This window comes from Pempheris klunzingeri, chromosome 4 (genome assembly GCF_042242105.1).
Source record: "Pempheris klunzingeri isolate RE-2024b chromosome 4, fPemKlu1.hap1, whole genome shotgun sequence".
Lineage (NCBI taxonomy): Eukaryota > Metazoa > Chordata > Actinopteri > Acropomatiformes > Pempheridae > Pempheris > Pempheris klunzingeri.
Genome location: NC_092015.1, coordinates 28,617,618 through 28,629,953, shown reverse-complemented (window position 1 = coordinate 28,629,953; position 12,336 = coordinate 28,617,618). Strand labels below are relative to the sequence as shown.

Sequence of the window (12,336 nt, the reverse complement as noted above, 5' to 3'; positions counted from 1 at the left end):
CTATCGCTCAGACTTAACCTTGTAGCGGAGGACAAGGTAGGTGGCCAGCCGTAGGATGATGAAGAACACGCCCAGGACAATGAAATCTATGTAGAGCTTTGCATCTTCCACATCCAATAACTGCAGAACCTCTTCAGGCTTTTGGAACTTACAAACCTTCCCCGGACACTCCAGCTCTGAGCGGTTCATCCCGTAGATGGACAGGATCACCCCTTCAAAGCCGTACCTGTGGGAGAGATGCAAACACTGAGGCAAAGGCATAATTACAGATCTAATCTAATGTTAAGTTAGAAAAGACAACTCATCTTCAACTTCAGCCAACTCCAGACCATCAGCCATGTCATGGACATTAGCTTTTATGGGCCATTCATACTAAATGTTGCACCAATGTATGCTGTAGTGTTTAAAGGATTATTACAATTTTGTCTTCCTCAATTAGCAATTTGCGACAAGTTTGTGCAGTTATGTTGTGCTGAATCTGACTTGCAACCCTTGAACGATCAAATCTTAAGGAATAAGTAAGATACATGTAGGAAGTGTGCCTTTGATTTGCTGTCGGCAGTCCTTGAACAGTGCAGGATATTTTCTCAATAGATAAGTACCACGTCATAATGAACAGAAATTGTATTTGACGTTTTTCTCTGGACAGACCAACATCGCCATCCACATGCCGCACAGCTAACGAATCACAGAATGGTCACTGTGGTACACACCTGACATAAGACACGTAGGAGCTCCACTGCAGGTACTTTGGGATTGTGTCAAAGTTCACAAAGAATCCAGAGAAGAGCAGCACTGGGATAGCTGTGACAGGTCCAACAAACGTGGCCACCTGTAAGCAGGCAGAGGACAGATTCTGTCTCATATGTGTAACATGAGCCAAGAAATCCAATATTTAACAGGCAAACCTGCCGTACCTGTAGGGAGGTGGAGGCAGCCCCAACCAGCAGGCCGAGGGACTGGGCTACCAGGGCAGTGCAGGTGGACAGGGCGATGAAGAGCAGGTAGCGGCTGGCCTCAGGAGGCTGCTCAGTCATCCAGTACACTATGCTGCAGTACATGATGGGGCAGATCACCTAAAATAACACCTTCATTAACCTTTATTTAGCAAAGGAACAATTATCCCTGAATGAAACCTTGTTTAGCTAAAGTAACCTCACTCAGCTGACAATGGAAACTGTACTGAAGATGGTGCTACAACCACACACACACACACACACACACAGTTGGGCTCTGATCTTGCATCTCAGCCGAATCATTAGGGAGATTAATAGGTTAATAGCCTGCTTCTTTTAAAGTGCAATAAAGGCAAGTTAGGAAATGTCCTCAATTGTTTTGCCAAATGAACAAAATGTGTCATCTTGGAAAAGAAACTACTATCATCTACAATCCATCCATCCATTGTCTACACCACTTAACCTTTAGGGTAAGCTGGCAGTGGGTGAGAGGCGGGGTTCACCCTGGACTGGTCGCCTGTCAATCACAGCACCAACTCATGGAGACAAACAACCACTCACACCTACGGGAGGTTCGAGGCTCAAAGTGCAAACCAGCCGGCCAGCAGAATGTTTTTCCATGGCACCCCGAACCACCGAATCCTCAATATAACATGATGGATGAATGTGCTTATCATTATTTATAGATTAATATTTCACGAAACAAACAGTGAATATAGTCAAATAAACTGCTTTGTTGAATGTATTTCTGTCTATTGTGTATTTCTAAGAACAAACAAACGACTTTTGCAGGCATTATACTGGGACATGTGAGCCTGCAGCTGAAGTGGAGAGAGAGAGAGAGAGCACAACCACTTCATAATGTGATACAACATTGTATTTGTATTTTTATGGAAACATTTACATTTGGTTTTGCTGCAGCTTCTGAATAATCTAAGTGCAAACCATTTGAACTGAGCACCTCCAGGCGACGGTGGTGAAACCTGTAGAAATGCTGGCAGAGGTAGTGGCTTCCACTAACACTAGAGGGCAGCGGTGCACTGTGTAGGTGGATGTTCTCTGGGTAACAGACACTCTGGTCCCCAAAGAGCCAAGCCACCCCTCCAGCCCCAGCACTGCCAACTCACCTGGAACGGGATGTCAGCCATGGTCTTGGCCAGGTAGTAGGCTTTCAGGCTGTACCAGTAGTTAAGATGCTCCCTCAGGAACACAGACATCTCCAGGGGAACTAACAGGTGGTGCATGGAAATGGTCACACACATTATTAATATCAATTCACAACAAATGGGATTTTAAAACAAGCCCCCTCCCTTCGATCGGACTCACAGCTTAGCACGGTTGGCATGAGCGCTCCAAACATGATGAAGAGCATGGAGAAGAAGAGGAACCCGGTGTTGTTAAAGACCTTGCTGGCATCATTCCCGATGTTCAGATAGAGCAAGCCTATCAACACGCCGATGGCAATGTGGGACATCAGTCTGAGGTGGGTCAGGACCTGAGAGAAGAACAAAAGCAGGGAAAACAGACCTGATTGTTTTAGGCAGTGCCACCAGGCAATGTTTGGAATGATCGCCCTGCCATCAAACTGTCACCCACCTGGTCTCGACATATGATTATGAAGGTTCTCTTGAAGAGGATACAGAACTGTGTGAGTGTGCTTGTGGCAAAGGTATGGCTCTCTATGTGCCCGGCGTCCTGGGGAAAATGGAAGCAGGTGATCTCAAGTGTGATTATAGCCCACATCACAAAAGTGCAGACCCCTATCTCCAGTCGTTGTGCTAAGCTAAGCTAAGCTAAGCTAAGCTGTTGCAGGCTCTGACCTCGTATATACGGTATAAACATGAGAGTGGTAACGATCTTCTCATCTAAGAATAAAAAGTTAATATAACTTTCCTCCAAAGCCAAACCTTAAAACTAATTACAACTGCCTCAAGTACAAGTCTTTTCCATTTATATTGTGCTATATTATGCACCACTCTTTGTGGTGCACAAAGTAATCAAATTAATTGCAGCACTCTTAATCAAAGTAAACCTGCAGGGCCCCTGAGGGTCTGAGGCCCCAGGACAGAAACCCAGTGAGTGATCCAGCCCTGACAGCAGCACAGCAGCACATCACCTACTACCCACCATCGGGCATCTTGTTGCACAGACTGATGGGCCATTGCTATCACACTGGTTCTTCTTCTCCTCCAACGCACACATCCCCCCTTGGACCGCCTCAAACAGCACCGGGTTCAGGTCTCCGTACTCGCCTGACGCCACTTCAATGACTGGACCAGAGGCGAAGCAGAGAGACAAACACATAGTGCAGGAGTCAGCAAAGCTTCAGGTCATCCTCAGTGAAGCGTGGCACACACAGGAATAAAGGTGAAGAGGACGTACTGAAGTCTGCAGGGTTGTGGTAGGTCGGACAGTAGAGGCCCAGGGTCTTCAGATAGGGGATGAGGTAAGGGACGGAGCCTTTGTAGATGCACTGGCCCTGACTGAGAATGTAAAGCTGTGGAGGAACACAGTTATTCAAGGTTGACAGTAAATGACCTTTCAGAAAGTTTCCAAATGGCAGAAGTTGCCATTTATCTTCTCTTAACAGCCAGCCTGTTTAAAATGTCAGGGTGCTGACATGGGACACAGATTCTCACAAAAATAAATAGGACCTGGGGCGTCCACCCATCCCCTCACTTCCTCATTCACTGACACATTTGTACCTTGTCAAACATCTCAAACAGCTTGGCACTGGGCTGGTGGATGGTGCAGATGATGGTCCGTCCTCCCAGCGCCAGAGAGCGCATTAGTGAGACCACCTGGTAGCACGACATGCTGTCCAAGCCACTGAACAGACAGAGGGACAGACAGGAGGGACAGAGTGAACGAGCAGCTGGGAAATAATGTGAGGAGAAGACGTGACAATGACAGCAGCCCATTTATTGATCAGTGTTGTCCTCTGAGAGTTTATGAGTAGTCACAGCTATAGTGAGTGGGCACCATGTAAAGCTCGACTGAGACACACATGCAGTGAAAAAGCTTCACCAACTAAAGGAACTTCAGCTCGTTTGTTGGTGCTGTAGGTGTACGTAAGGCTCATGTTCTCCTTTTATTAATCTAAGTCAGTGTCATTAATGTGCAACTTAATGTAGAACTACAGCACCACTGGTCCGCTGGTTCCACATCTTGGGACGCACGTTTGTTCGCTCTCTTGGAAGACGAAAAGATCGACACCACTCATGTCTGTAAAGTAAACATGAAGCTACAGTCGGTAGTCTGTTAGCTTAGCATAAAGTCTTTGTTCTTTGGGCACCCACTGTTTGCAAAGTTCACCTTTAAATGATCTTTTTACTTTATTATGGTGTATTTATCAGTATATTAGTTTATTGTCATCAACTACCTTGTAAATCTAATTTTATCATGCAAAGTTTTAATTAGCCCAAATGAAGCGTGCTGAGGTTAAGTGCAGCCACAGGAACGAAGGTGGCAGCTCGTCCAGCACCCCTTTAGTCAGTATGTAGCTTCCCATGAGACAAATTTCTCAAACTCTGTCGAGGTACTGAGATTATTTTATTCATTCTTCTCTGCAAGAGTTCATTTGTCACAGAGCTGGAGTCCCAGAGCATCCAGCCGCTCACATTTGCCAGATGGCACCACTGTAATTAAGAATATAATTGTTAGGGTCCAAAAGTCATCCCAACACCATATGTTCAGCTGTCACAAGACTCTTAGATTAGAAACATGCAGCCAGATGTGCAGTCTGGACCAAGTGAAACTGCCTTTAGGTTTCCCACGACTTTGACCTTTGTGAAACAGAAGAACTCAAGTGTTCACATCAACAATTTCTCCATTAACTAATGAACTTGGCAGTCTATTGTTAGCAGAAACTGGAAAAAACGCTCAGAGGTAGAGCGGGTCGTCCCGGAGAAGGTCGGTGGTTCGATCCCCAGCTATGAGTCAGCATGTCGAAGTGTCCTTGGGCAAGACGCTGAACCCCAAAGTGTGTGAATGTGTGTGAAAGTATAGTCTCCTAAAATGTATGTATATGTATGTATACAAATAGAGACCATTTACCATTTTAGGGACACACTGTCTCCTCTGGGTGCACCAGCACTGGCCTATTGACTTAACATGTCAATCTGCTCTACACAGTCCTAATGTGACTGTGATCAGCGTCTGTCCGTCTCACCTGGTGGGCTCATCAAAGAACATGACCGGAGGGTTGTTGACCAGCTCGAGGGCGATGGCGAGCCGCTTGCACTGACCACCTGACAGCGAGCTGGTACGAGTGTGAGCACAGTCCAGGAGCCCTAAAGCAGTCAGAATCTCATTCACCTGGACAGAGACGGAGAAGGAGCTTCACAACCTGTCAGCCTTTTTAGAACGGTGCTGCATTCAAGAACGCAAATTATACGCAGAGAAGTAACAACGTAACACAACCACACAGAGATCATATTAGAAAATAAACAATATAAACCCTCTGCAATAATTTCATTTCCAAATGCACCATTTAAAGATACATGTGTTGATTATTTATTTGGAGTGATGTTTCTGGAGACCTGATGAATGTAAACTTCTGTGTCTGCTTGGTGCTCGAGTGTACCGTGAGTTTATCTGGGTTATTCTCTGAAAACAGATCTTGTCATGTGACCTACAAAGTCAGACATGACAGATACTTTCCAGCCGCTCTGGGAGCAGAGTGTAAATACCTGGAAAATTGGCCCTTTATCCAAATAGAGTGGCTAGGCTACATGTTAACTGTGATTGGCTGGTTTAGTTGTGATGTTGGTGTTAAGGTTTAAGGATTCAGTGTTCAAGGGGAAGTATTATCATTATTGTTACAGCAGATGTTGTTCGTTTAGCTTACCAGCTTTTTCTTCACGTCCACAGTTTCATCCAGCTTTAAGTTGGCTGAAACCTGCAGCAAACAGGAACGAATGTGTCATAATCATGTCAGGCATTCAACACCTTGACAGGGAGAGAACATAGGTGGCAGGAGCCTGCGCCTGCAGCGCCTTGGCAACGTTTTCATCACGAGTTCAGGCAGAACTTAAACAATAATATCATCATGAACACACTTTGAGTCTGAATTGTCCTGCTCACCATCATGGCCTCCCGTGCAGTGAGGTGAGGCAGCAGCATGTCTTCCTGCATGATGTAGCAGGACATTTTCCTGAATTTCCTCAGGTCCCTGGGTTTCCCATTTACCAGGATCTGACCCTTCATCCCTGTTTCCCTGGACAGCAGGACACACACACACACACACACACACACACACACACACACACACACACACAGTGGACATTACAGATCTGTCTAATAGACGTCTGTCATGAAAGCTGATTCCTCCTTTGTCTCATAATCTAGAGGACAAGATCACCAGCCTGCTACTTCACCTGTAAAATGGAGGAGATTTGGGCACTCTCACCTGTAACCAGCCAGAACGTTCATTAAGGTGGATTTCCCGGCCCCCGAGGGCCCCATGATTCCTATCAGCTCCCTGTTGCAGAACCTCCCAGACAGGCACTTCAGTAAGGCTTTGAAACCTGGGAACAACAAAGGAGGGGGGCAGTGAAGGCACTGACCACTTCAGCATGGCTTATTCAGCAGGAACAAGGAAAGTATCACATCATTCACCAAGAGCTGCCTGTGTGTGAGCATCGGAGCATTATTATATTAACTAACACGTGATCCAAAGCCACCAACACCCAGTCGGAGGGTGTTTGCAGACAGTATGAGCAGCATGGACCTGAGTCTCTGATGGGTGGGCGAGTGCCTTTTTCACCTCAATGTCCAGGTGCCCCCGCCCACCTTAACTGACTTTAGTACCTTTAATTCCACAAATGTACACCTCAGTCTGCTAAAATGTACTTTACACAGGCAGGGTGCATCTCATCTACTGTCCTGAAGGCCCACTATGTGTCGACTATACTTCTCCCAGTACAGACATATCTGAACTGACCGAAAAACGACAGAGTTTCCTCTCAGTCAAACAGGAAAAGCACACAGCCTGTTCTTCTGCTTTAGTCTGTGAGGAGAGACAGTATCAAATGTTGCACTTAAGTCAAATAGCATTAACAGTGAGCACTCACCTGCATCAGCTTTCAACAAGATATTGTTTACAGCGGTGACGAGGAGCAGGATGGAGCACGAAATGCACAAATGTTATGTAACTAGAGTTTATGTTGTCCCCCCCCCCCTCATTCCTGGCCACTTAGCTGGGGTGCCAACACATAGAGTTTAGGCAAACAAACACAGGGTTGATCGCAGCTCGTCCCTGCTGCTCGACAGTCTGAACACCCAGTAACAACCTTGTGTTTAGCCCCTGTGAGTGCAGGCGACTCTGAGGGACTACGATGGCATTGTCACCAATGTTAGGTGTTGCATGCTGGGATAGGCCTCTGTCACCCTGAGTGATGGCTCCTCAGTCAGTATCACGTGTTGATTAAGCATAACTAACAAGGTGGGTGTGGAAAATGTCCGTTCTAATCATTATAGTTGCATCTCTTGGTGTCTCTCGTTTCTTCTCTAAGAATAATAACAAATGATAATAATTGCCAAAAAAAAACATAAAATGTGTGATGATCTAAAGTTGAACAGGATGGTTTTATTTCATAATAATAGGTCCCTGAACATAAAAGGAGGGACTGAGGGAAGTTTGGATCATGTCCTGAGCTCCGTATTTATTCAATAAGGTGGATGTATTGATTGATGAGAGCAGTCAGCGCCCTTTGAAACCACGGCCTGGGTGCTATTGTAAAAACATGGAGGGGCTCATTGGGTGCTTCATGTACACACCGCTGTAGTGCGGCTCCACAAACACACTGTCGGACAGCTTTTAGGGAGCTGCACAGGTGGAGGAGACTCTTCAAACAAGTTCAAACACATGAAACGTGAAACCTCCAACTCAAACCGGACAGCACATCAATAAAAGGTGAGCTGTTTTTATTATTCATCCACTGTGAGTGTTTACCTGAACTTTCTATAAGCCTAGAAAGGAATTTATTTTTAAGTCTCCTGGCAAACACTCACTCCTCTCCTCTCCTCTCCTCTCCTGTCCTCTCCTGTCCTCTCCTCTCCTGTCCTCTCCTCTCCTCTCCTCTCCTCTCCTCTCCTCTCCTCTCCTGTCCTCTCCTCTCCTGTCCTCTCCTGTCCTCTCCTCTCCTGTCCTCTCCTCTCCTCTCCTCTCCTCTCCTCTCCTCTCCTCTCCTCTCCTCTCCACCCAGTCAGCTACATTATTGATGACTGTCTCAGACAATGCAGCACTTCCTGGAAACCTCAGAGGATGTCCTCAAACACATGCTCCCATGCAGTACTAAAACTAAAAGGCCTCCAACATGGTTCCTTTTGGGCACTTCTGGGATAAAAGGAAAACGTTACTCAACTCTGAATGTTATGTCTGTAACTGTAACTGTAACTGTAACTTACCAGAGTAAATGGTTTGGTAAGAAAGGTGAAATAAATGATTTGGTGAGTCCTCATCCATCAGGCTGTTTTCTTTTGTAAAACCAAATCACACTGTTTGAAGATACGTCTGATAAAGCATAGAACTCACTTTAGTGTGGCTCGTCCATGTTTGGTCTCAGGTGTCGCCCCTTGTGATGGGGCCTAATGTTTCTACTATCAGGCCGAGTTTTACATACTAAATGTGTTACCTGCTTCCAAGAGATAAACCCCTCTGGTCTAATGACCCTGAAGCCTCTCCTCTGCTTCCTCACATGTGACCATCAGGACTAACTGCACAGTTCAGCCCCACTGGCTCTACAGTTAAGGCGCGGCCTGTACATCACTGCACATTTTTAACACTGAGTGTAATGAGTCATCAGCATCACTGATGTCGCTGGTGACTGACCATTGCTGCACCATTTCCAGCTTGGCTGTCCTCAGAAACACCTTTAGCCATGTTTCCACTTCAGGAACTAGGAGCCATTGGTAGAACGGTGTGTTTCCACCACAGTGACCAGCAGAGTCCCTGCTCAGGAGGTCGTGCTTTTCTAAAGTACAGGAACTCCGAGGCTGGCAGCACTGAACATTTGACCAAATATCAGATAACTATCTCGACACATCATGCTCTCTGAATGGTGCTTCTGTGTAGCAGTAGATGTCTACAGACTCAGGCCACAGCAAAGATCTCTGAAATAACATTTTTCACTCAGCAGTAAGACAAGACTGACACAGCACAGTGGTCCATGATGGATGATCACAGCAATGGTTGGATCAGAAGACCAGACCAGACCAGGCCAGACCAGACCAGACCAGACCAGACCAGACCAGACCAGGCTCCCTGTAACGGTGCTCTGCATGGCAGTTTTAAAAATAAGTCTCTTCATAGACCAGATAGATACAGAGACATTATTATGTTACATATGATGGTCTAACAGACCTTATGCATTATTTCAACCACCCGTTATCCATCTGGCAGTCCATTAGAAAGATGACTTTAATGACCCGCCCTGCCTGATCTGCAGATTGTCTGCCGCTGCAACTGCACTTAAGTAGAGTTCAGTTGTTTTTTTTAAAGTTTGTGCTTCAACACATCAGCATGGAGTTACATAAAACACACAGGTGGTGTGTAAAAACATTTCCGTACAGCAGCAGACTGATTCGCCTGATCTTCGTGGGCCTTTAGACCGCAGTGGAAGCACAGACAATAACAGGCTGAAGGAACGTTTTAGTTCACTGAAAAAAGTTCATGAGACTTTTGTTGTGGACACTCGTATTGTATGTATACAAACTGTATTAATATGTGATTGAAGAGCTGTTTAAACCTTATTAAAAGTTTTAAAAGGCCTGAATTGAAGGGGACATTTGAACATTGACACAAAGAAGCTACATACTCAGTATCCATGAATCTTTGTACTGTAGTCAGTGGAATTAGATGATTTAAATAAGTCACATCAGAGAGATGTGACGTCCTTCTCTTCTCTAATCATCAGTACATTTACAGTACAGGTCTGTAGGCTAGTAGGGTTTTATCTTTACCTTTACCTGGATATTACAAATGAAAGAACCTTCAGTTATTTATTAGTAAACTCTAATCTGACCTATTTTACTATGAATAAGCACACCAGCTGTACCACACTGGCTGTATGTTGGGGCGACTGTGGCTCAAAGGTAAAGCAGGTTGTCCACCAAGTGTAAGACTGATGGTTTGGTTTGATCCTCCTTCACTTCGCTGCTGCCTAGCTTTGGCAGCAATTTCTATTTTCCTCCCATCAGCGCATGAATGTAGTGTTCTGAGTGGTCGAAAAGACCAGAAAGGTGCTTATAATACAAGTCCAGTCCATTTACACTGTATGCTGTATGCTGGCATCTCAGCCTTGTGTGCTAACATCATTACCTTTAGTGCAAATTGGTTGAAATGGTAAATGCCTTTGATCTGCATTGATTAAAATCCACACATGTGCATAGCTACTGCATCTGTATGTTCCTGTGTGTGCATTCCAGTGTCCATTGATCCTCTGTGTGTTGCAGCCCCGCTCCCTCTTCTGTTCCCTTTGTCTCTACGTGGGGAAATGATCTCGACAAGAGAGATCAATAAAGACCAGGGTTTGCTGCAGTAACTGTGAGCATCAGTGGAGCCCTCGCTGCTGGAGGCCCCTGTCAGTCAGTCAGGCTTGTGCTGCTGGATTAGTTTAATGGTGTTTCTGGACAGAGAAAGAGCAGGAGGAGAGAGAAATATGTCTAATAGCATGATTACACAGAGGACAGAGCTACAGCAAGGCCAGACGAGGTGAGTTATGAACCTCACTGTGGCTGATGGGCCGGACAGAAGCAAGAGAGAAACACTGGAATTAAGCTACCACTTCTTGTTTCTGACCCTTTTACCAGACATCTGCAAAACTGGTGTGTTTGTCCTTAAAGCCGCCCTGTCTGATCCACAACTTCACACAAACTGAACTGTGAACAAACCCCAAATCACACGTCAAACAGCACATGGCATTTGCAGATATCTCTTTGTTTTGCCCCACAGAAGCACTGGTTTTAAAGTGATAATTCACCCAAAATGAAAAGACTGACTCCCTTTGGAGGCAAAATGCTGTCAGCTTGAATTGTCTTTTCATGAACTGTATCACAATGTCAAAAGAAACCTTTCATATCATTCCTGCAGCACAGTCCACTTTTCCGCTGTCCATCTATACCATCAGATGTGCGAATTTTTAATGAGCTTGATCGAACAGAACACTTCTGAGAGCAAAACTTTCAGCAATGGAATTAAAAATAGTTTCATGGAGCAATAGATGAAATTCTCATAATGTGAGTAATTTTGATTTTTACAATAAAATACACATTTTAGGACTTTTGTTACCTGGAATGTAAAAAGTGTGTCTGGGCCAGTCTGGGTCATGTGACCAGGTATGTAGACCATAGCCATTACACCAAAGCCCAGCACTGTTCCAGGGGGCTTGATTTGGACAGGTAAAATGTCAGAGGGTAAATATAGTGCACTACGTAGCATGAAGAGAATTCAGTGGTGAATCTACGGCTGCCGCGAGCAGCAAAGCAGCAACAGAACAACTGATCCTTACTCCTTTACAGGCTGGTGAAAACAGACATGACTGACGCAGAATGGACCGACGTGTGTTACCTCTCCTCCTCCAGCACGGCCCCTCCTGGATGGTGTAGGACAGGTCAATGAACTCCAGGTCCACGGCTGAGCGTTTGGGTAGGTGGGAGAAACGCTGGGCTTCAGTGATCTGGTTCTCAACCTTCTTCAGGTGGGTCAGCATGGAGGCGTCCTGCTGCTGAGGCTGAGGCTGAGGCTGAGGCTGAGGCTGAGGCTGAGGCTGAGGCTGGCTGCTGCCATTACACATGACGGCCTCCTCCATGGGGATACTCACAGAATCAGGTTCCAACGCTTTGTTGTCCATCCCTGCTCTGAGTCTACAGGAGAAAGGGTGGGAAGAGGGAGAGGGAAGAGAGGAATGAGAGGTAGGAAAAGTAAGAAAAGAACAGAGGCCAGTCATGCCTCACTATCTGCTGACCTGTCTAATTTTACACCTGCAACTGGGGATTTGGTGCCTTGCTAGCAGATCTGAAGGTCATTTAATAAATGTTCTCAGTCCATAGTGAAACAACAAAACAGCAGGGCACTCGAGCCAGTCAGCAGCTTGACTCGACGCCAAAGGACAGAGGAAAAGGAAGAGAAGGAGTCATTTCTTAACTGACTTTTTAAAACAGTGTTTCTAACACAGCAAGTGTGCAGAGCATGAGTAAGTGTGACATGAAGTGGAACTGCTTTTGAAGGCAGTAAACAAACACAAGGTCGCCAAAGAATATCCAGTGGGAGACACGCCAGAACAAACATTAATGTTTGGATTCTCAGCTGTACCTCAGTATTTTCTATAAAGCTCCGCTTCAATGCTGCATTTTTTCTTTTCTTTTAACGCCGTACCAA

The 12,336-nt window shown here is 45.6% G+C and overlaps 1 protein-coding gene across 1 annotated transcript; it reads right to left on the bottom strand.

The window, feature by feature from the left end:
* On the bottom strand, window positions 1-11,809 carry LOC139200193 (ATP-binding cassette sub-family G member 4-like). Its single transcript, XM_070829433.1, has 14 exons — window positions 11,527-11,809; window positions 6,367-6,484; window positions 6,042-6,174; window positions 5,806-5,856; window positions 5,128-5,273; window positions 3,662-3,785; window positions 3,339-3,453; window positions 3,084-3,226; window positions 2,553-2,651; window positions 2,283-2,451; window positions 2,084-2,184; window positions 918-1,076; window positions 714-832; window positions 1-226 (listed from the first exon to the last, which is right to left on the bottom strand). The coding sequence occupies exons 1-14, from the start codon at window positions 11,807-11,809 to the stop codon at window positions 1-3; spliced, it is 1,986 nt and encodes a 661-aa protein (XP_070685534.1).
* Window positions 11,810-12,336: the final 527 nt, after the last annotated feature.